This window comes from Gobius niger (genome assembly GCF_951799975.1).
Source record: "Gobius niger genome assembly, chromosome: 19".
Taxonomy (NCBI): Eukaryota; Metazoa; Chordata; class Actinopteri; order Gobiiformes; family Gobiidae; genus Gobius; species Gobius niger.
Window position 1 is genome coordinate 10,081,291 of NC_136870.1, and position 24,387 is coordinate 10,105,677.

At 39.8% G+C, this 24,387-nt stretch overlaps 4 protein-coding genes across 4 annotated transcripts; all 4 read left to right on the top strand.

Moving 5' to 3' along the window:
* Positions 1–6,887: 6,887 nt before the first annotated feature.
* LOC306978443 (parvalbumin, thymic-like) lies at positions 6,888–7,738 on the top strand. Its single transcript, XM_079576977.1, has 4 exons — positions 6,888–7,023; positions 7,090–7,222; positions 7,305–7,414; positions 7,550–7,738. Exons 1-4 carry the CDS (start codon positions 6,963–6,965, stop codon positions 7,576–7,578), a joined length of 333 nt encoding a protein of 110 aa, XP_079433103.1. The 5' UTR covers positions 6,888–6,962; the 3' UTR covers positions 7,579–7,738.
* A 2,300-nt stretch (positions 7,739–10,038) lies between these two features.
* On the top strand, positions 10,039–11,987 carry pvalb3 (parvalbumin 3). Its single transcript, XM_079576978.1, has 5 exons — positions 10,039–10,155; positions 10,533–10,598; positions 10,997–11,129; positions 11,443–11,552; positions 11,652–11,987. The coding sequence occupies exons 2-5, from the start codon at positions 10,538–10,540 to the stop codon at positions 11,675–11,677; spliced, it is 330 nt and encodes a 109-aa protein (XP_079433104.1). The 5' UTR covers positions 10,039–10,155; positions 10,533–10,537; the 3' UTR covers positions 11,678–11,987.
* A 1,442-nt stretch (positions 11,988–13,429) lies between these two features.
* Positions 13,430–15,303, top strand: pvalb9 (parvalbumin 9; the record flags this gene model as incomplete). The annotated part of the gene is made up of 5 exons (XM_079577401.1): positions 13,430–13,779; positions 14,208–14,275; positions 14,529–14,661; positions 14,905–15,014; positions 15,278–15,303. The coding sequence occupies exons 2-5, from the start codon at positions 14,215–14,217 to the stop codon at positions 15,301–15,303; spliced, it is 330 nt and encodes a 109-aa protein (XP_079433527.1). The 5' UTR covers positions 13,430–13,779; positions 14,208–14,214.
* Positions 15,304–16,046: 743 nt separating this feature from the next.
* On the top strand, positions 16,047–23,182 carry ccz1 (CCZ1 homolog, vacuolar protein trafficking and biogenesis associated). The gene is made up of 17 exons (XM_079577495.1): positions 16,047–16,185; positions 16,957–17,031; positions 17,105–17,201; positions 17,277–17,374; positions 17,452–17,545; positions 17,614–17,694; positions 17,765–17,812; positions 17,906–17,989; positions 18,549–18,724; positions 19,838–19,919; positions 19,990–20,051; positions 20,541–20,652; positions 20,882–20,915; positions 21,085–21,202; positions 22,402–22,560; positions 22,660–22,787; positions 22,868–23,182. Exons 2-17 carry the CDS (start codon positions 17,018–17,020, stop codon positions 22,921–22,923), a joined length of 1,443 nt encoding a protein of 480 aa, XP_079433621.1. The 5' UTR covers positions 16,047–16,185; positions 16,957–17,017; the 3' UTR covers positions 22,924–23,182.
* The last annotated feature ends 1,205 nt before the right edge of the window (positions 23,183–24,387 follow it).

Genomic DNA, 24,387 nt, shown 5'->3' on the forward strand with positions numbered 1-24,387 from the left:
CGCTCTCAGAGGGCTGCTCTTTCTGCAGCACGACGCCGATCAATAACTGATCTGTCCTAATGTAACTCAGCTGACACACGGAGAGGAGCGATGGAGGACAGCTGGAGACAAACAGTGTGATGTTCAGACACATATAATACTGTTTACACATTGGTCCTGTATTTTCATAAAAATATTATGTACAGTATATGTAGGCTACGCAATTATAAACATAAACTGATCATTCTTTTGTCCCTAATGGGAAAAAAAGAAGATGATAAAGATAATATATAAATAATTACAAGCACAATTATTGTTAATTAGTCAAAGTATTTATTACGTTGTGTTTTGTGCAGTTGTTTGTTAAATAACAAACTTGTAATGAACTTGGTTATTCCAGTACAACTATTAGCTAGAATATTAGCACTTGTTGGGAGTCATTTTAATCACAGTCCTTTTTTACTTCGACTTGAGTCATTTCATTTTACAGTCACAGAACTCGAACTTACTCTTTCTCATCATGATTAAATCTATGTAACAGAAGCTTCAACTTGACGAGAAAGAAAATAGCATAACATGTTTTGAAAATGTATTCTTATATTGATTTTTCAAATAAGTATAACAGTATTAAAGTGTTTCTGCTATGTTCTTTGTGAATATAAGATTTGCCAAATAATTATATGTTCTGTCTTTCGTATTAAGCTAAAACAAAACTTTTTACTTGAACGGGATTACTACTTTTTACTTTTAATTGAGTAAAATTACTTTCAAGTCCATATTTCAGCTTCCTCTGGTCTTTGGACACTGCAGTTTGTGGCCGCGGTGCAATCTAAACTTGACCATTGTCTCCCTCATGAGTACCAAGGAAGTAACTACAACAGGTCTCAAATTGCAGATCACAACAGTCAAATGACCACTCCCAAAACAAAAAAACGCAGCTAAACACATTTCGCCTTCAACTCTACACATCATTTCCATCACCGTGTCCCGGTCTGTCTGTGGTCTGTCTCCTTATCCTTGTTCTGTTAGCATCGTTTCTACAAGGCTGATCCTGCTGACACAGTCCTCCCCCTGGCAACAAAATCACTGATGCTGGAGTTCTGCTGTAACCACACCCAGACAGCATCAAGATGTTGTTCCCAGGAAGCGACAGCGCCACCTACCGTTCACTCCCGCTCTGTCCATCCTGACTGATGGGACAGAGGTGGGAAGACGGTGCTTGTGATGTTTCCCTCCTTTCTCCCCTTTTAAGGTACTGTCCGGTCACCCCAGCAACCTGCTCCGGCCCGTACCCAAGGGTCACCCAGGACAGCACTGCCCTCTTCAGATGTGCAGTGTTTCAATATGCAACTCTTTTTTCACTGAACCCAGCAGAGCATGTGAGCGTCTTGCATAGTCTATTTTCATATGATTAATGTGAGATGCTCATATTCCATTAGCTTAACTGCTACTGTATCAAGTGGATGAGTTATAGACTTTTTCCCAAAGATATAAAAGCTGGAGGAGGTTATTGTAAAAAATATCATATTCAATTGGGATTTTCTTGTTAGTTTTCTTGTTTGTTTGCTTGTTTGTTTGAAATAGTGAAAGTTGTGCTATAAAGTAATCAAAATGTAATGAAGTAATGAAAAGTATCTATTGTGTCTCAAGTTTAACATAAATTCCTCAATATATAGATATAAAAAGCTTCTAAGATAGGTGCATTAAAGCATTTTATGGCACACTTATGGGCTTCAGCAATAGTCCAACAACTAGTTTCCAAACAACAATTCATTTCTATTGATGTTATAGTCCCTTTAGGAAACAATGACCATCAGAGGAAACCGTAAATTTGGGTTTCATGTCATTTCTGATTAAGCTGTAACCTGCACAGGGCATGCCGGGAAAACCGTGAACAGTATCTTTTACAGTCGGGAGTCACAGAATCGGCGTATCAAGGCGCGGACGGCAAACCGACACCCACCAATCCGCGACAGGATGGTAATCGGAGAGCACGGGGCTTATTCTAGGAGAGGGACATGTGCGGCTCAAGTGTTTCACCTCACTGTCCCACGCCGCAGGAGTGGGCCGCAGCAGAGCACCCGGGGGTAAGAAGAGGGGAAGTCAAACATCCAGCTTTATTTGGACACGGCAGGGCCTGCGGCGTGAAAGGCGACACTGAAAAAACAACATAACATAAATATATCATACTTGTGTACATATTTGTTCAAGGTGCGTGTCTTAAATGGTTGTAAAACTTTTAACGCTCTTAGCAGGGGCGTAACTAGGATTTTTTTTTTTTTCCTTCACAGGGCTGGCTCACTATGGGCACTTGGTTATGCTAGAGTGGTATCAGGCTTTAAAAAACTTTAAGAAATCTATTTGAAGACTTTAGGTATTCTAGTAAACTTAGCATAGGTTTGTGCTCATATTGTCCTTACCCTCTAAATGTTATATATGTATGTATAATGGGTCTATGTATTATAGGTCAAACAGAGTTCAACAGTCAAGCACATCTCAAAACCCACTCCAGTTCCAGAAGTAAAACTCACATATGTCTATGGGAAACATGGACGGGGATTTTACAATCAGAACCAGAGCGGGTTTCGAAGGTGGACTGTTGAGCACTATTGAAAGCAAATTGTCACCTTTAAAATAACCAGATTGGAGAAGAGATTTACAGGTAGTTGATACTAATTTGTTGTCAATCAGCACACACAGCAGGAGAGGGGACTGCTCATTTTGCTGGGGATTATAGGGCTTTAAAGTGTTTGCTGACAGAGAGTCTTATAATACGATGACATCAAAGTTGGATGCTTCTCAGATGTGGTACGGGTATTTATGAGGCTCTGTTGACAGGGGTACTACACCTGCTGTACAGGCTTCTCCAGACCTGGGATCAGCGCCCGACTAAACTCGCACCATGGCTGCCAAGGGGAACAGCCTTATTGGGACAAGTGTGAGCCGCACAGAGGGCCAGAGAGAGACAAGGTGTGAGGACAGAGGGGCAGGAGGGCTGTGTGGTCAAGGCGAGGCACTGTTTCCTGCTGTTATAGGCATGAGGATTACCCACAGTCATTAGCTACTCCCGTCCTTCAACATACAAAATCCATCTCATGGCAGGGGCAGAAATACATACTTTATCTTGTTTACATGCAGGCCCCGGCTGGCAGGACGAGAAGCTACCTAGTTAACAAATTACAGAAGGTAAACAACACTTCATTAGGTCTGCTGGTGTTGTGCTTTTAATTAAACCACGCAATAGACTTTATCCAAATCATTGTAGATTTTGACGGAATTGCTCATATTAAAATTAAGCCAATTACTGTTGTAATCACTAAATATCGCATAAATATTCATGAAATTGTTTGGAGGATTAAAGCAGGTTTCCTCTAACATTTGCAGAGTTTATCCACTAGAAGTCAGTAGTGTGTGACTTTTAGCTTCAGCCATGTGACCTAAGCGAATGAAAAGGACACAAACATTTGCTGAGATAGATATCTGGAGACAGTATTTTGAAATAATGCACATTTGTGTGCAAGATATCTGATTCTCATTTTGATGCAGAACCTTTGCATTGCATTTGCATGGCAAGGTTTTCCAGTTTGTAGTGAAAGGCCTGTTCCTGTCCATCACAGGGTTTCCACAGTACTTTCTGAATCCAGAACAAGGCCAAGTGTGTGAGAAAACACTTACCTCACTGTGTAACCAAACCACCGCTGAGAGAGCAGCTAAGAACACTTAAAAGATATTGTAAAGATAGCGCACAGTTCCTGAACATAAGAGATGGCGTGCACAGTGGAGTCGGGACTTACTAGTGCATGAAAGACAGTGACAAAAGCTGTTGAAAAGGACGACCCTGACGTTTAACTCTTGCAAAGACGCGTACAACGGGCAGCGGGACAGCTGAGGGACTCCACGACAAGTTTAACGTGTTTATGGAATAGCTGGGTTTGAGCGCTCGCTGACAGAGCTCTCATTTTCACGCAGCAGCACACAGGGCTCTGATCAGATAAGAGCAGATAAGTTTCAGTGGCTAATCTTAAATGTGATGAGGTTTACAGCGGGCCGGCCTTGGCAGCGGAATATACATAAATATCTATTTGGGAATCAGACTTGCCCATGAGGGTATATCACACTACTTCTTGCTATAGCATCAGCCACTGGGCACTTTCGTTCACATGAAACTGTCAATTGTATTCACTGCCCAGAGTGGACCGGTGCTTTGACCTGTGGCTGCTCTGTTGTCTGAAATATGTTTTGAGAAAGGTTTCACTCTGATAGTTTAGTTTGACGGCATCTATTTGCTCAGCGTGAGTTAAATCTAATGCAAAAGAGAGTCCCTTAGCTTAGCTCCTATCACATGCACACTAAGCCAGCTGGTATTCATCCAGCCGGATCTGTTTCCAATGCAACTTTTAAGTCCAAAATGTAATGAGTCAAGCCAAGCCCTTAGTTACTTTCCAAGCAGAGGATAGAAACCTCCTCATCTGATCTCATTGAAGACACTGTAACAGCTCCAAACAAGCTAAAAAAGGATTGGCTTTCTTCTGTCAGCCCCGAAACAAATTATTCAGGGAGTCCTAGTGTAACGTGGAGCTGAGTTTTCTGTGTAAGCAAATGGAATCATAAATCTATTATTCAAGGTCTTTGTTTTAGACCACTTGCACCACTTGAGTATGGCAGTGAGACACATCCTAAGTGAGTAAGCCGCAAAGTGTTCAGAATGTAATGATTTATGACATTAACTATCTGCTCTGTACTGCAGAGAGACCCACCTTTCACAGCTAGCAGCGGCTTAGGAGGTGTACTGGGCAGAGGCTAGTCATAGTAGGGCACATCTCGGATGAATTTAGGAGGGTCATCACCAGTATGTCCAATTTGCTGATGGACAAAACTGAGTACAAATAAAATGGGGGGTTGAGGTAAACATTCGAAATTGACGGAGAACTAATAGAATCCTGTCAATCCTGCAAATCCTGTGAGAGATGACAAAGGCCAGAGGTGCATTCATGTAGAGTCTTCTCCCATTTACAAAGGTAATACATGAGGAAAATGCATCAAGATTGAAAGACTAACATGTCTAACGTACAATCAGTGTTGTTTTAGAATGAACACAAACTAGTGTGGCAAGTATACAGCAATCCAAGTCCATGAGTGTGTCAAATTTACCTAATCCTCTCGCTGGTGGTGTCCCCTTTTCCAAACCACACATGCATAAAACAGAAGTCTACTCCAGAGTCCAAACACACGGTAAGCTTAAATTTGACTTTTCAATCAGGAACACCTTCTGCAAAGAAAATAATAATGCATATGATGAGATCCGTAAAAGACTGCAGATAAACCATAAGGCATCACCTCACGCACGTCAGCCCCTCTCTGAGAGTGTTTTCCTCTGCTCCAACCCCCTCTTCCTCCTCTTCTCCAGCGCTCCATCACACAGGAAGCCTAATCTTCCTGAAAACAAGCTTCACAGCACAGAGCTGGACAAGGCCGAGGGGGGCACATGTACATGAGCAGAGGATGTTTTTGTCCTTCCACTGGCCGGTGACTGCAGGCCACACTGGGGTCCATCCTGAGGAAATCCAGCTGTACGTCACTGTGACAGGCCCTTGGGCTCCATATGTCACCCGGCCCCCACACAAGCCAAGAAGGGCCCTGTGGACACAATCAAAGACAAGCATTTTAGTATAGGAGTCATGGCAGTTTTCATCCCACTAAAAAGACCCGTTTGTATGAGTTACCAAAAGCAAATACAGTAACATTCACAGTTGTGCAGAATAATTTATTTATTTATTTTTATCACAAGCTTATCTTCCTGGGGTCCAATTCAAATACTAAAATGAGACTAAAAATAAAAAATAATAATTAAAAAGTACAAAGAAAAAAAGACCAAACAAACAACAGACCAAACGCTTAACATTTGCTGAGCTAGCTAGCTAAAGTGTCACATTTGTTAGAAATGAAGAATAAAAAGTTGGAGAGCGCGCACATGAAACGAAAGTACATCACCTCCAAACTGTAAACAAAGTAGTTCAAGTTCATTTAGTTTAGTTTTAGACAGTTGTGGTGTGGTTAGCAACAAGTAGCATGAACTCTGAGAAGGAAGAGCGTTCAAGGAAAACGGAGAAATCCACCAATAAAATATGCTTGTCTTCCAGAAAGGTTGGTACATTTCAGTTTGACCCTTTCATAAATGTTATTCTTTTTTATTTTTTATTTTATTTATTTATTCTTTTTTTTTTACTTTTTCCTAACAAAACAAAAAAAAGATATATTTAAAGGTGATTTTCCACATTGAAAACAGGGACACCAGTTTGAAGGGGGAGCCCAATTGAGACTTTTTCACATAATGTAAAATGTCACACTTTTTGTTGGTAAAAGTAATGTCTAATGTCTCTTAAATGGACCAATTAACATTAAGGTCATAGACTTTTGAGCTGTTTAATCGGTTCAGTCACTATGGAAACTTTGTGTTTGACATATGGACTTCTGGTTAAAAGTCATTAGGTTCCAAGTGCTTTAGGTACTAGACTGGGACACCTGGGACAGAGCTTGTGTAAAACTGTGACAAATTTGGAGAAATCCAAATTTCAAAACTGTCCCGGGTAAAATGGGACGTTTGGTCGAATAATTTTGTATTCTGAATATCAATATCACATGGGCTGCTTTATTTTGGTCATAGTGTGAGTGTATAATAACAGGATGTTTACAGCCTGACCAACAGCCACCTGCTTTTCTTCATCCAACTTAGCTTTGTAAATGAGTTACTTTGGTTTTGACTTATTTTCAGCGTCAATTAAGATGCCGTTCTCTTCATTATCACTGGAGAAAACGATGGAAATGGTAAGAGAGAGAAAAAAACACTCTTGAAAATGTGTGGAGTGGGCAGCTGCAGCTGACAGCAAACAGAAGGACACTGGTGGTTTCTGACACAGCCATGTAAGGACTTTGTCACCTCTCTCTTCATCAGTAGCCACACAGCATCAACACCATCCAGCATCATGGCTATTACTGACTTCTTGGCCGCATCTGATATTAATTTTGCTATTAATGCATGCAAAGGTGAGTTGGAACTGATTTGATTTGGTAAAATTGAGTGACTAACCCATGTATTTATATTTATTTCAGCTAAGGACACTTTCAGCCCTAAGATGTTTTTCAAAGCTGTGGGTCTGTCAAAGAAAACACCATCAGAAATTGAGAGGGTCTTTAAGATATTGGATCAGGACAAAAGTGGATTTATAGAACAAGATGAGTTACAGTTGAGTTATAGCAAACTTCCCTCCATCCAAATTGTTGATGATGTGTCTTTATGTACTTTCTCACTTTGTTCAATCTTACAGATTGTTCCTGCAGAACTTCTCAAAAGGAGCCAGGCCTCTGACAGCGGCTGAGACTAGAGCCTTTCTCCTGGAGGGAGACTCTGATGGAGATGGGAAGATTGGTTGGGAAGGTAGGCACAGGTCTTTTACAAACAAAATGTAGAAGCTCAAACACTGAACTGACTGGTAAATAATAATCATATCAGCAGATTTTGAGGTTGTGAGTATTTGCAAGTACTTAATATATAAAAAACATTTCTTTACAGAATTTTCTGCACTGGTGAAGTCATCATAAGACTTGCATCATCATGATTATCTCATGGATATATGGTTTTCTCAGGGTGGGCTTGTTACATTGTGTAGTGGCTATGCCAAAGGAACTGTAATTAAAATGGAATGGACGTGTAATGTCAAACTTTGTCTTTCCCTGCCATCGCTTTGAAGGAGATGACAAATAAATGATTAAAAAAAAAATCTTTAAGTGCAATGTCTTGATTTTCTCGGAGTCAATCCAGGTTAATCTGTTTAATCCTGATTCTAATATGACAGTCCCAGACTGCGCTGCTATTTTAAGATCCGGGTGTCTTCCTCAGGAGATGCGGAGGGTCTTTGGTTTCTCCACTTTACAGATAAGGGAACTTTCCACTGTACAAATGTTAGTTTGTCATACAGTAAGTGCAGTCGTATGATTGACACTTTAATTATTATCAACTAGTTCAAATTGTGGTAAGCGTTCCTTCTGATGGGGAGGTGAATTCATAGCCAGTTTGGAGAAAACTTTGTGGTTCTATGTTATGAATTCCCAGTGAATCTAAGGGTGAAATTTATACAGAATTGCATAAAAGTAGGTGAATAACTAGGTCAGCGATCAGTCCTATCAATCCAGTCTCGTTTTTGGCGCACATTGTGGGTCAGGGTCTTGGCATTATGTGGTGCTGATCCAGTGAGTACTCCAGGGAGGTGCGCCCGGTACATATGAAACTGAAGTGAGCTGACTGCAGGGATGGACAGGATCAAGTGTTAGTGTCAGGACATTGCAGGACTTCTCTCGATGAGCGATGTCATTTATTTCTAGTTCATTTGCTATAACATGAATATAACTAATAGAAGTACAAAACAGTTCTGATACATGCTGGCTGATTTATCGCTGATCCAGGTACACGTGATCTCAAAATTTTCCCACAACCGCTTTTGATAAATTTACAGGTCTTAAAGAGTTTCATTAATTAAAAAAAAATGCTTAAGCACTTTTCTGTATTGAATGACAGAACTTCATTACATTCCTAATGAGTCTCGTCCCACTGTGAGATTTGTAACATAAACCTGATATTGAAGAAGGGCAGGAATAGTTGCAGTATGTCGGGCTGAGTCGTATGAGGTGACAGACCTCATTTGACCACAGCCAAATTTTAAAGGACACACATTAGCTGCATGATAAATGTGAACCATGGGGTTTTCCGAGCATGTTTCATTGCATTCATTCTGCAGAACCTTATGCACCAGCCAACACTACCGAGTGTAAGGGCTTCCCTTAATTAAATGTCACCTGTGTTTATACCCAGGCTTATCAGGATTTGTAAGGATTATTAAAATGTTGTGATGTTAAATCTGTCGGCCTGTGATTTCACCACCTCAGACTGCCCTCTGACGAGTAATGTGGACACAAGTAGGTATAGAAGGTAAAAGCCAGACAGTATAATAGCATTGTAGTTGCGCAACTGCATGGTGCCTGCGTGATAATGGCGGCGATTCCTATATATCAGCTTTCAGTAGTGATGAAAATAGCCACTTAAATAGTTTTCTCAACATATGCGGTGTAAGCTTCAAGAATATAATGTTTAATATGTATGAGCACATACAGTATGCATTGCAAGTACAAAGATAGTAGATAGAAGTATAGTCCCATATAAAATGTTAGACAAATGCATATAATATTCTACATGTAGAATATTATTTTAAGTAAAAAAACAAAAACAACAACAAATCACTTTGTTTGTATCTTAAACTAAAAGCCAGTCTAAAGCCATACAAATCATTCAGTAAATATTATTTCTGCTTATAAACAAAACTGTTTGGGCAATATATATTTATTTCTAAAATATTGATCTCACCTAGACAAACCACTCTCAATGCAAATGAATCAGTCTAATCAATTACTTGACCTCTGGGTGTGAGCCAAGACCTTTCAAACATGTCACACATGCCAATCATGCACAGGCCAAATGATTACAGTTCACAGACTGATGTGTTCTGCTTGTTATTACCTCATCAATCACCAACTGTTACTCTCAAGTGCTAAGACCAATATGATTTGCAGAAGCCTATCTTCTGTCTGAAAGTGTACACTTTGTCATTAGCAAGATACAGTATAAAGCCAGTGGACACATTCGTTTATAATGGTTTATAGGTCATTTTTTTTGTTAGATGGTCTGTTGATAAGATTATATTTGGGTTATATGTTGCTCTCTTATATAAAAATATAAGACACAGCCATCAAATCAGTTATTCATATTAAAGTTACCTCTGTCTTAGTCCATGGAGTGCACTTCACTTCAAAGCAGGGTAGAAGAGGTTTCATCCAAATCAGCAGCGTATATTATTAGCTCTATGCAATATCAAGCACTTTTGCATAAGCCTATGTAGCCTACCATTTAAGCATCTTCATTTATGTACATATAAATAGAACAGCTCTGTCTACTGGACACATTTTTTGACCGACTGCAATGACTGCTTTGCCACAGTGTCTATTACATAGCCTATGCATCATATTTCCACCAGTATATAAGCCGGACAGTGCCACAGGGACATTTACTGCAGTGAGCAGATTCATCTGAGCTAATTCCACTCGAGTCCATAGAACTAAGACCCTAAGGTGAGTGTCTGAGAGGAGCTGCAGACCACTGCTCAAGTCCTATGCCTCATCGACTCCGGACTTTGGAACCCTTGCGAAGGACTCAAGCTCAACTTTTGACTTTGGAGTAATACAAGGAACTAAATGGAATCAAAGCAACCAAGCAAGGCCACAAAGGATGCTTAAACTTTTTTGCCTTTGAAACTATTGGACCATATTTTGTGACCACGCTTTTGATTCAAAACGAAGAGACAAAAACATGGAATTAAAAAATACTTTGCATGTCTAATTGGGACCTTTAGCGTTTATAATTTTGATGCATGATTTAAACTCAATGGTACAGACGCTGTTTCTTTACAAGTGCTGGGACTGATGAACTGTCTTCTTCTCTCCCACAGACAAAATGGCCTTCGCAGGAATTCTCAATGAGGCTGACATCACTGCAGCCCTGGCTGCTTGCTCAGGTAAAACCTGCACGAAACATGACATTTACGTGTGCACATAGTGACAACACACTTTAAGTACTGTGACATTTTCATAGAGGCACAGTTTTCATTTGATTATTCTGAACTGTCAATGTAAAGCTAGCTATGCAACTTCTATTTTTCCTTGGAGAGAATAATTAAATGAATATATGGATGATAAATGGATAATGATTAACACAAGGCAGCGTGCACTAAAGACCTAAAACCCAACAATCAGTGCACTTGAATAAAGATTAATAATAATAATAACAACAACAACATAGAAATAGCATATTTACATTAAAAATGTTTGGACCATGAAATTAGAAGGGGCTAAGTGCTGTAGATCTGTGCAGAAACATGTTCGTGTGCAATGATTTTTTTTGTTTACCTTGCAGCTGCCGACTCTTTCAAGTACAAGGACTTCTTTGCTAAGGCCGGCTTGGCTGCCAAGAGCGCCGATGACATCAAGAAGGCCTTTGCTGTCATTGACCAGGACAAGAGTGGCTTCATTGAGGAGGATGAGCTGAAGTAGGAACTGCCTCTTACATTTCAGACCAAGCTTTCCCAGCGACAGCATCATCTTTCAGTACAGTGCAGTTAAGGCCAAAGCTCAAACTGTTAGAGGCTTCATGGGAGTCTAAGGCACTACCTCTATTAACTGGTTCTGTCTCTTATTGGAAATTATCATCTCTAAATCTCCAAATTCATATTTTAATTTTCTTAGGAAATTCAGGGAATAATTAGGTATTTTCTAAGGAGTGTCTTTGGGAAACCACATTATGAAATACACTGACAAAACTACTTTAATGCATGTCTCTAAAACTACATCATTTGTCTTCAGGCTGTTCCTGCAGAACTTCTCTGCCGGCGCTAGAGCTCTGACTGATGGCGAGACCAAGGCGTTCCTCCAGGCTGGTGACTCCGATGGTGACGGCAAGATCGGAGTTGATGGTGAGGAACTATATCCAGCTTAACTTGAACCATCACAAAATTTCAATAAATGCCAGCAACAATCACTAAATATTACTTTTTTTTTTTCTTTCCTCGCAGAGTTCGCTGCCCTGGTCAAGTCCTAAATGAAGACAATGATCATCAGCTACTTTCTCTGAATGGAACAACTTGAGTAATTTCTCTCTTTTCCCAAACACTCTCTCTTCATCTCTCAAAGCAAAAGATTTTATACAAGTGACCCTCGCCCCGGGTTGTGCTGCCCTTTTTGCTGCCATGATGATTGTACCTGATTTAGTGTAAAGCATGGTTGACTTGTGTCTTTCTCTCTCTCTCTCTCTCACTTCTGTCGTCGTTGTACTGTGAGTGTCTTAAGGTGATGTACTTTGTGACAAATGGACGGACGATGAGACTAAATTAAAGGCTCTTTTTCAGTAACGCAAGTCTGACATTGCTCTTTCATAATTATCCAACTTTTTCACACATTCATCCACATCATATCCTTTATAGTAAAAAATGCTCCTACAATTAAGTACAGGAAAGCCCAACTTAGAGACACAAGACACACAAAAACAGGATAATTTATTGGTCCCCACAAAAAAGCCAATCAATTATATTCACTTATAAAAGTATTATAGAATGCATGACTAACCTGTTCAACTTGACACTCTCTCACAATGGTTAAAAAATGATTCTAAAAATAATCATAATAATCATAATAATCATAATAATCATAATAATTATAATAATCATAATAAGAATAATAAGAACAAGAATAAAAATAATAATACTCCAAGGGCATCCAGGCCTAGAGCTGCCCTTGGGGTAGACTAACGGAGGGCGAGGCAACAAGTATGTGCCATCTGACCACCATCAACTACTCAATCACACTCTCATTCAATCTGGGCTATTGTACATGTTTTTAGTGGTAGGGGAAACCGGAGTACCCAGAGGACACGTAGCAGACACTGGGAGAACATGCAAACTCCCTACAGAAAAGCCCCCTCCTGTTGTGAAGCATGAGCCCTAACCGCTGTACCAGCGTGATGCCCCACAAAAAGTAACCACAAGAGGGCGCAGCTGTCCAACCAATTCATCATTGAGGAAAGATATGCAAAAATACCCTAGTGATATAGGGCATCACAACCAGCTTCAAAAATAGGACAAGCCTCTTCATTAGCGCAAGGATTCACCCAAACATTTTTATTTAACTATGTTGAATTCCCCAGGTCCTCGTTACATAAACGTCCCTCCCTTGTCTTTATATTGCCAATAGTGCTGACTGGGTTCACCGGAGACCCTGCTGTGTCAGATGGCTCCCCACTGCAGGTGACATGCTCATCATTTTAGTGCACAGTTGTTATGGAGACCTGGTGCAGCGACACCGACCTCAACCATGACCTGCGCTCACATCAGAAATACTATTGCAAAGTCTTGCGCATATTCATTTAAGACACTTTTGGCTATTACATCAAGATTTGTGTTCATTATTATTACTATAGGGCATGTTCATTCATATATTAGGTGGACTAAATGTAGTTGGCCAAATTAGGATGAATTGCCAAGTGTAATTAATGTAGACCTGTTTAATAAGCTATATTTCTGATGAATTAGCCTAAATGAGTTCAAGATTAACATGGCAGGAAAACGCCATGTTAAACCCGTAATGTCAATAACAATGGCCTAAAGAGGAAGTCAAAGCGCTGATTTAAAAAATGTTCAAATTTAGAAATGAATGATTGATAAGCAAGAAAGAACGGGTCGGGACAATGAGAAAGAAATGTGCCACATCTTTTCAGCCCATACGCACCGGACAGTCAGACTCAGACAAGTTCAGGCTTCTTCTCCAAACTGTTCCATTTTGAGCGCATAAGCTGGAAGACACGCACCTGCCCAATGCGCGCGGGTGTAGGGATGGGGCATAGGGGAGGGGGGAGCTGTGGTGTAAAGTTGATTGGACAAAAACAGTCAAGAGTATCTGTGAGGCCGGGAGAGAAAGCAGTGAGGTCCGATATAAAGCGTCGATGATAATTGGGCAGGTGTGCAGGTGGGAAACCAGAGAAGGAGCCGTGGGATAATTTGATCTGTGGACAGGTTGGAAACTCAAGCATCCTTAGGCGCACCTCCTGGGCTCTAGGTGGACCGTATAAAAGCAGGGGCGACCTGGAAGGAGCTCGCACACTGCCTTCACCTGCTTCATCTGACCCTGACCGAGGAATCCAGCACCGCGGTGAGTTCAAAGGGCTCTGGGATTTTGGGGCTTTGGTGTGGCGCGTGAACGAGGGACCAGAGCTGCGAAAACAACTGGTTATTAAGAGCAGCATTTCTTCAGCTTTTTTCTTTAGAAACTTCCTTGAAAAGGTTTATTTCAAAGGTCTTTCTTCAATCTGTCATCATCTAAATATTAAAAGATGAATAGGCCTACAGGTAGGCTACTTAAGCTTAGATGTATGCTATGCCAAAGTTTTGACAACCGAAAAGTAGATTATTGCTATTACCAAGATATAGGCTCAAGTTTAGACATCTATTAAATGTGCTGCACAATGTGTTGCTCTTTAAGTAGGGTGCAAACAAAGGTGCCAAATAGCATTCTATGGTTTGAGATGGCAGTTGAAAGTGTCTGAATAATTTACTGGGCTTTCTTCGTTCAATCTACAGGACCAACATGTCACTCACCTCTATCCTTTCTGCTGAGGCCATTGACAATGCTGTCAAGGACTGTCAAGGTATGCCTTCCATTTCCGTTGTCATAACTTGTTATTACACTGATAATGACCTATGCATTAGTGTGGTGCTTATGTCTCCCTAAAAGCACGTATTTGCTTTAGAAACATTAGTTTAGATATTTATCAAGGAGGATCCTCATCATTATTGCATTTGCATCTGATTGTGATTGATGTGTCACCCCTGTTTGTAGATTTATTTGATATTGACTCAAATGTATGCTAAATACTTTTTATCACAATTATTATTATTTAGCTCCAGAATCATTCTGTTACAAGAAGTTCTTCAAGCTGTGTGGCCTGTCAGCAAAGACGCCCCAGGAAATCAAAAATGTTTTCCAGCTTCTAGATGACGACAACAGTGGCTACATTGAGGAGGGGGAGCTAAAGTGAGTGAACACATTCAGAAACTGTGTATTTTTCTAAAATGATACCTTTCTGACACAGATGTGTTTTGGTGAAATGAAGAAAGATTTAGAGCTTTGTAGTAATAACGGGATGGCAATATTAAGCCGTCTTGCAGTAATCCACTGTTACCAAAGCTGTATTTTATTTGTGTTACATAATCTACCTTTGCCTGACAGTGTCAAAAGTCAGGGACCGATAAACACAGCTTGTGTGCTTTTTGGCAGATTCTTCCTCCAGAAGTTTGTCCCTGGTGCACGAACTTTATCTGACGCTGAAGCCAAGAAATTTATCTCCGCAGCTGATGATGACAATGACGGCAGAATTGGAGCAGAGGGTTGGTGTCTCATTTCTCCCAATGTTACTCATGAGATCTGCAAATTTAACCACAATGGTGGGATTGAATTTCAATAAAAAATGGAAAAAAAAAAAGAGAGTTTGATGCATATTAGCGGTTTCATAGATTTTTCGGAAATATTACTGCTCACTATATTGTTGGTAAAATAGTGAACAGAAACTTCATTGAAAATGGTCTAAAAGCTTCATAGGGGTCTCTTTGGCTTAATCTTACTTCAGCTTGTTTCTTTTATTTTCTTGCAGAGTTCCAGGCGATGGTGCTGTCCTGAGAAATTGTGACGACGTCCCTAGACCCTCAATGTCTCCTGATCCTGGTTCAAAAACACAGTGTCACGGGCTCACGTCTTTGTTTTCTATCAAAATCATGGAATGACTGCTTTTACGTGACATTTTCACCATTTTCAATATGGCAGCTTTACACAATATTTTACTTTTTTTGTGTATGTGCACATACCACCTCTGATAAAAATAAAAATCAATAAATATGTGGGAAAATATGACCAAATGTTGTGTGTTTTGATTGTGACTTGTTTGTCTGAACAATAAACATCTTAATTATTTGAAATCGCAAATATAGAAACGTGATCATTTAGGAAAAGTACAAAGTAGTCTCCAAACTTTTCAGGCCATAAATCCCAAAATTGCCATGCAAAAACAATTAATCACTTATGAAATAGATGATCTAAAAAAAGAAAAAAAAATAGATCATATCAAGCAATAATCAAGCTGTTTTCAATAAAGGATTATATCAAATACACAGGACACTGGAATATTTTTCTTTTTTGTAGCTTGAAATCATCATGGGACCCCTGGCTCAGTCCTTGTGACCCCCAAGGTTCCCAACGCCAACTTTGGTAACCACTGTTTAATTCTTATTACACTCTAATGCAAAGTATACGTGTTGGCAGCATAAATGCGCAATTGCTATATTTACAAATAAATCCACGGTTTACTTTCCTCTAGGTACCATGATAGGAACCTTTTGTTTAGCCCGAGCCGGTTTCGTGTGACACCGCGCTGTCAAAAAGCAGGAAGTGAAGCAAGTTAAAGTGATGCGTCTCTTTCATTGATGCCTTTTTTCCCTGTCACGTTTTTATTTATGTTCTGCCCAAACACGGGGGCTTGGGCGTGTTTGGTTGGATTACCGTAAGGTGGGTGTTTCCTTTCTATTATCTTTAGCACCTTTGTTGCCGCTGTTGTTTGTGTGCACCTCTGCAGAGCCTGTTAGCATCTGTTAGCCACACACACACACACTCAGCGCAGTTAGCTGAGTCAACGTTATACTATTGCTGCTGAATAATCGTATCATAACGTGATGATGCTATAAATGATCATCTTTTATATACCAGCGCTGATTTAGATTGTCAATTTAGGAAAACTGACTTGACAGTTAGCAAAATATGCTGTCTGTAAATGTACCCGGCTAAAACAGACAATATGTTACTGACTCAATATGTCCATCTAAATAAAACACGTTTTAACTCAATATAACAATAGAGTTCCAATTGAAAGTTACTTTTATATACCTCTGAAAGGGCAACCGATGGTTTTATTTATTGAAATCAACAGTAAACTTATTAACACATGAATGTCTCTGCATTTTCTACCATTAGTCATACATACCACTGTAAATACAAGATTTGTGTTTTTGCTTTTCAATGAAGAATTCCAGTACTTTAATCTGAATGAATTGAACATGAAAGTGCAAAGGAGTTTATAAAAGTTTAAAGCTAAATATGAATCGGTCTGATGTTGACTGAAATATTTTTTATTGTCACCATGTTTGGCAGATTATGAGCATTAAAGTACAGTGCTGCCTTCTCCTCTCCTTAACATGTTTGATGTGCCGATATATTGTCATAGCCTTTTAAAAAAATGCCTATTTTTATTTTCTGCATCACCATTTTCTTTTCATTCGTCAGGCCACGGCATGGTAACCAAACAGTATTTAAAGGAAAGGAATTCCAAACACACAATACACTAATGCTAATGATCAGGTAACACCTTTTGTCCTTTGTTCTCTCATACTTTATTCTGAAATGGATTAACAGGATCTCTCTCTTGTCACAGTCCCAGGATGGCCTCAGGAATGCAAGAGAAACAGTACACACCATCTCTGCTTAGTTTTTTTGTTTATAACCCCACATTTGGGCCTCGGGAAGGAGAGGTGAGGCTCTTCTAGGTAAGCCTAGTTCTCTCTTGTATTGACTTAATTAGTAATCCGAAAATGCCGAATGTTTAGGAGGAGAAGAAGATTTTATTTTACCACCCCAGTGATGTGGAAAAGAATGAGAAGATAAGAAATGTTGGACTCTGTGAAGCTATTGTTCAGTTCACCAGGTATTTCATGTGTTGTTATGAGAGTTGTTTTCACCAACATTTTCAACCTTCTAGACTTAAATCTTTTTCTGCTCCAGGACATTTTGCCCGAATAAACCAGCGAAATCCTTGCACACACAGAAAAACCGACAGTTTTTCTTTCAACCTGAAGAAAACTTTTGGATTGTTATGGTATAGTATTTTCACGCTATCATGACTTCAAATCATACATATTCCTCATCAAATCCATTTATTCTCAGGTGGTGCGAAACCCAATGGTAGAAAAGCCAAACAAAGATGGTAAACCTCCAACAGTAGAATACCAGGAAGAGGAAATACTTGTGAGTCTTAAAGAAATATAATCTTTTATTTGACACCTCAGCTGCTCCCACTCACCTTTATTCTCTGTAGGACACCGTCTATGGTGCTGTTGTACGACAATGCTACAGTATGTACAAGGTAGTGTATTTCTTTTTTTTCACTTGAAGGATACATTTAAAGTTCTTGGTGAAAGTAGATGTATGAAGTGTTGGTTTTGATGTTTTGGTGCAGCTTTTCAATGGCACGTTTGGGAGAGCAGTGGAAGCTGGAGGAGTTGAGCAGCTCATTCAGAAACTTGAAAAGTTCTTCTACAGGGTAAAAGCAGTGAACGCATCCTACTCTACTGTACGTCTGCCTGCGTAGACTTGGCAAATCATTGTTATGGTCACGTTAATGTTTTGCCCGGTGTTTTCACAATGCTTAGACCCATTGATAGTCGCACCTGGGCTGTCAACTATCGCCGATGTTGCTGTCGGCTAATGTGATTCAGCCCACTGGAGTATGCGGCTGTAGACATTAAAGCTGAATACGCTCATTAAAAAATCATTTCTAATTAGGGAACACCCTTCTTAAGTTAAGCCTGGGTTTCCCTCTCCACTATGAAACATTACCACGGGAGAAAGAGAGAGGCCAATCAAGAGGTTGGATGTCAGTGCTTCTTGCTTGGCCTCGTGTGATGCAATTGTGTCTCCGTCGTGTGTCAGTCTCGGCTCTGATCTCAGCTTTCTCTGGTGCACTGTAAGCAAGCACTTGTATGGACGTAAGCTAACCCCTTTCTCCTTTTCCGTCTCCTGTGTCTGTCCGGCCTCTTCTGATTGTGATTGCCTTATGTGTGCGTGTGTTTTGTTTTTTTCTTTCATACTCTGGTTTCCAGTATCTGCAGACTCTCCACTTGCAGTCCTGCGATCTGCTGGACGTGTTTGGAGGAATCAGCTTCTTCCCGCTGGACAAGATGACGTACTTGAAGATCCAGTCGTTTGTGAACAGAGTGGAGGAGAGTTTAAGTCTCGTCAAATACACAGCGTTTCTCTATAACGACCAGCTCATATGGTATGAAGCTTATTTATTGGCCAACCAAAAGACAAGCTAATTTTTAACAGAAAGCACTCCTAAATCGATTACTCTAAATAGTGTTTACGAATTTGTAATGCAAGTTCAAAGGCAGATGAAAGAGGCCCATGTGGTGCATATGACGCAGACATGATACTCTCGTCATAAAGCATTGTGAAATGTTCAAACATGCTGATAAAATATTGTCAAATTTAGATTTATATAGTGTTTTGAGGCTTGTGAACAGCTGAGCCCCAGGGGTCGATCTAGGCAAACACTGTTAGTAAAATTAATCTTCCAATATTATTACTATTTCCTGCTGGCCATGTGCACATCTCCACTGCCTTGGAATACTGGAGAATAATTGTATTGTTTATACAGAGTACTACATTTTTTGTTTTTCCTGGCTACAAATCTGTTGTCCTCATTTTTGATAATCCCAATCTGGTCACCATATAATATTGTAATTGTTACCAGGTCACTCTGGTCCCTGAAAGCTGTGCAGCTTTCTAAACTCATCCCTGTAGAGATGTTTGGAACGTTTTAGGACCACAATTTATAAAAATGTATATATAAACTGGAGAAATAGGTACATGGCTTTTACACTGACCCTGGGCCAATATAGACCAGATCTTCATTTGGAGACTGCGGTTTGGATTAACTAATACTCCCATCAATAGGCCAGTGTTTCAGTGTTTCAAACTTGAAATGTCTTGCGTTGCCTTATTTACTACTTACTCAAATTGACGCTTTTGTTTTACGTCACGCCGCATTTGAAACCTTGAAATCCTAAAATTTGCATGTGGAAATGCATCCTCGGCCTGCTGGGTAAACAGACATGGTACAAGCTGTAATCCTCTTTGTGGTTTGTGGCCTGTGTGACATGTCCCCTGCCTTTAATTACACATGAGCCATCCCGCTCTGAGCAAAAGCACCGGGGATTATATGATTGCTAAAATGACTGGAGAGCATTGTGATCTCTAAGTGGGAGCCGTCATTGGGCAAACGGCACATGCTGTTTCATATAGACATGTTGATCAAATGCAAGTGTTATTGTATATAGTAAAGTCTATTTAAAATCCTTTTGACCTCAGTGTGTCTCGTCTCTCACAGGAGTGGATTGGAACAAGACGATATGAGAGTTTTATACAAGTACCTGACCACCTCACTATTCCCCAGACACTCTGAACCAGAGGTGAAGCAGAGAAAATTATTTCTTTAGCAAAGGCAGCAGCACATTTTTACATGAATATGTTTGTTTGTAGTTGGCTGGAAGAGACTCTCCTTTGCGGCCAGAAGTCACGGGGAATCTGATGCATTATGGGAGGTGAGTTCTTCAATATACAACTTTGGCGATTAAGGATGGAAGTGGCCTACAGCGATAATGAGCTAAAGCGCTTTACTGTCAGCCAACCCCACACGCTCAAACACACACACTCTGAACACACACACTTGCTGATTTTGTGATGTCATGTGAGGACAGGAGCTGCTCTGTGTGTTGCCCTTCCCCTTTGTTTGTGATCAGCATCATGGGTACTCGTGTGTACCAAATTACTGTAGTCTACTTACAAAGGGCGGAGGAGCTACTAGTTGGAGCCGGCCTGCTCTAATTTGTAAGTGGCTCCTCCTGTAAGACACATATTCCTGTCCTGCACAGAGTTCACACAACCCCTCGTGCAAATTGTGACACTTGATTATCGGAAGAATTTGTGGAATCCTCTGTGCATGCGCTTCAACACTGTCCTCTTTGTTTCCTGCCTCTTTTGACATCGCAGACTGTGATCCCGTGCCTAACAAAGCAATGCACTTTTTCCAGATTTTTGACAGGACCCACAAATTTCAAAGACCCAGAGGCCAAGTTCAGGTTTCCGAAAGTCTACGTCAGCGCAGAAGACGGCTACGAGGAGCTGCATCTCATTGTTTATAAGGTGCTTTTTGTTATTGCACATATCAGGGGGATTTCCATGATGCTTTCCACAATTTGACCCCTAGATTTAGGATTAAAACTTTTCGGATGTTCTATCAATATTAAAGCGGCGGAATTTTAAAGTGATGAAAAACTGAGCCTCGATGCTGATCTCTCACATTAGTTTAATTTCCTACCTCTTTTGACCTTGAATTTGTTTTTAATCTCTACCCACGTGCACTCTTTTTCAGGCCATGAGTGCGGCTGCCTGTTTTATGATAAGTGGTGAGTGGCGTCTTGTCAAGTTATTACCATCTTTATATTGTCTTCATATTTGTCCCATTATTTCCTTTTTATAGTGTAGTACGTACTATATGGAATAAATAGAGGGGTATGAAAACTTCCTGAACCCACTGTGTATCCATGTATTGTTTGTTTTTTTCTGTCCCAAAAGCTTCTGTGGAGCTAACCCGTGAGTTCTGTGAGCAGCTGGACAGCCTTGTGGGACCACAGCTCACTTTACTGGCATCGGATATTTGCGAGCAGTTCACTATCAACCGCAGGATATCAGGGTGAGTCCCACATCCACCACTGCCATTATTCAGTCACCGCATCTGACGACAAAACCACTGGACCTGCGACTGCGGAAGTATTAAGTTCTTAATCAAACTGCAAGGAGTAAACACCCATTAATGTCAAGCGATGATCAACTTGCACAATTTAATTTGCTGACTTGGCTGTTTGGTTACGGGAAGGGAATGGCTACAGAAGGCACATGAGTGACAACACTGAGTTATGAAATGTGTTACTTCTTTTGACTCTATACATTTTAAGTCCATACCGTAGATCATAACAGGATTAAAATTATGGCTAAACTAGGGGTAAACCATGTTTTAAGAATAACCATATATTAAATGCATAACTAAAGCATAAGTGAAATGATCTCAAATAATATGACCAAAGTCTGAAACTGCAGGTGACCATGAGAACCACATAAAGAACCACTGCCATGTTATCTGGGCATGTCATTATCTGAATAGTGCTGCACATCGAGTTGGGAGTAATAAACAAATAATTGGGGACTGACCCCTTGTGGCAGCAGTGGGTACTGTTGCTGTGTCTGTCTGGATAAATCGTCAGACTTGTAGTGTATGTTATATTTTAATGAAAAAGAATAAAGATGACTTGGACAGGAAGTGTGTTATTTGTTGAAACCATCAACACACTTTCTGTCTGACGATCATAGTTGATGATACGATACCTAAACACGCAGCTGTGTTTTTAGAACGCAGAATAAAAAAGGGAAATTTAGGAGGCTGATGAAATACAGATTGCACTTATTTCAATTAAATGGTTCATATTCTTCAGTAGCCCACAGTCGAACATCGAATAACCAACACAACAAAATACAAACCACCATTTTGCTAATGAAATAATGACAGCAGACGTGCTTCCCTCCTGACACCGATTACAGTAACTGTGGAATCACTACTCAGTCTGTGTATTGACAGCTGACTGGCAGTGACAGACGAGACTTACCACTGGATAGGGTCATGATGCTACTTTGGGGAAACTCAAGCAGCTCACCTTTGCAGATTGGCCTGGTACTCTTTCTTTAACCCCAGCAGTCGCCTTCAGATGATCCAGTTGTCTAAACCTGCAATGATGCTGTCCCAAATGTTAGGGACTAGATCCTGCTTTGGAAGGAAATGTATAAGCTGTTGGTTGGTATTTTGCACAAGATTAACTGTGTGATATTTGTGTGTCTTAGGACAGAGAAAGAACCTCAGTTTAAGTTTATCTACTTCAATCACATGAACCTGGCAGAGAAAAGCACCATTCACATGAGAAAGACAGCCAGCGTGTGTCTCACCTCTGTGCACCCAGACCTCATGAAGATCCTGGGGGACATCAACTGTGACTTTGCAAGGTTCACTGAGTCACATGCCATTGATTATTACAATGAGATACCTGACAATTTCTGTTATTGCTATGATTTTAGTTGTTGAAACCGTATTTTCTTTGACAGAGTTGATGAAGATGAAGAAATTATTGTAAAAGCTATGACCGACTACTGGGTTGTTGGTAAGAAGTCAGACCAGAGAGAGCTGTATGTGATCCTGAACCAGAAGAATGCAAATTTAATAGAAGTTAATGGTATGTGTCCAACTTAATGGGATGTCTTGATATTTAATCTACAGTTCTTCCATGATACATTTCTTCTTTGTCTTTTGCAGAGGAAGTGAAGAGACTCTGTGCAACACAGTTCAACAACATTTTTTTCCTGGACTAAACACATTCATAGAGACACTAAAACTTTCAGAGTATGATTTCAACATTGGCTTACTGAAATAATTTCATTGAGAAATACAGGAAATTCAAGTTTTTTTTAATTTAAGATAAATTGTAATCTTGTAAGTAAGTGTACAAATGCAGATTTTTACTGTACATGTTTTCCTTTATTTTGCTTTGTACAGACAAGTTTGTTAACTGCTATCTTTGATTACAGTTGTAGTTTTTCAGTAAAATCATCACATCTTTTAAAAGTAATTTAAAACTGACGCAGCAGTTCATTCAATTCTACAAAGTACTGTGGTTTGTTTACTGCTGCACCGACCTTGTAAATAAATTATAAATATATGAATTTTCCTAAATGCAGGTTTTTGTTTTTACACACTGGCTTTAGATTGCATATGAAATAAATACCTTAGATTACACTGAGTGATAACCAAGCACATACGGCTGCATTTGCATTTTGATTTTGTACACATGCAGGATTTCCACATGGCATTAAGAAGAATAAAAGTCATTAAATTAATAGTGCAAAAATGATGTAAGGCCAAACTGACACTAAATCTGATTGTTTTTTCAATAACTTCAAAGCTTGGCTAATTTTGCTGCTTAAGTTAATCAGAAATACAGAAATCATGGGCCAAAAACACATTCAGCTGCAGTTTTGGCTGAAATTCACTTAAATGTTTTTTGTTTGCCTCTTGCTTTTGAATTTCGAAATTTGAAGCAATGTTTGCTAACATTGACAAAAGAAATAAACAAAGAGTTTGTGATATTAAAAATATAGAAATCAGATTAAAAAGCACTTGCTGCAGCCTGTACAAACCCTAACTTGCTGCATACAAAACACATAAAAGCCCATATTTGCATTTTGTTGCACTTTTATTATGGAAATGTAAAACAGTAACGTATTTTTAAAAAATACCTGTTGTTGAACGATATTAATATAACTGCAACTGTCCTAAAATGTGCACACTTTTGAATATTATTTACAGTAAATGTAATAGCTTGTAATGTCCACGAGGAGGCAGTATTTACATCCCGGAAGTACGTTTTGAAGTATCAGTGAATAAACCAATCAGCGCCGTGTTTCTTCTGGCGTCGGCCAATCAGCGCCGTGGAGAATTTCAAAAGTCCCCCCGCCGTCTGGACTGAGGAGGAAGAAGATTGTTATGTATATTTAGTCCGTTAGGCTGCAGGTATTTCATGTAACTGCGGGAGAAGCGGGAGGTTTTAAGTTTGTTGCTGTAACCAGTTGGCATTTACAGGTAAATAGTATTTTTCATTGAGTCGCACTGAATACTAACTTTCTTGGTTTTACCGGGAACACTAAATAGTTTGACTAATGAAGCTAAACTGCTCGATATTTTTATGAACAACCCAGCAAAGCTAGCCTTGAAGGCCGCTTCCTCTTGAGTTACTCGGGATCTAACTAGATTTCCTTGTGGCAGCGTTGCAGATACTA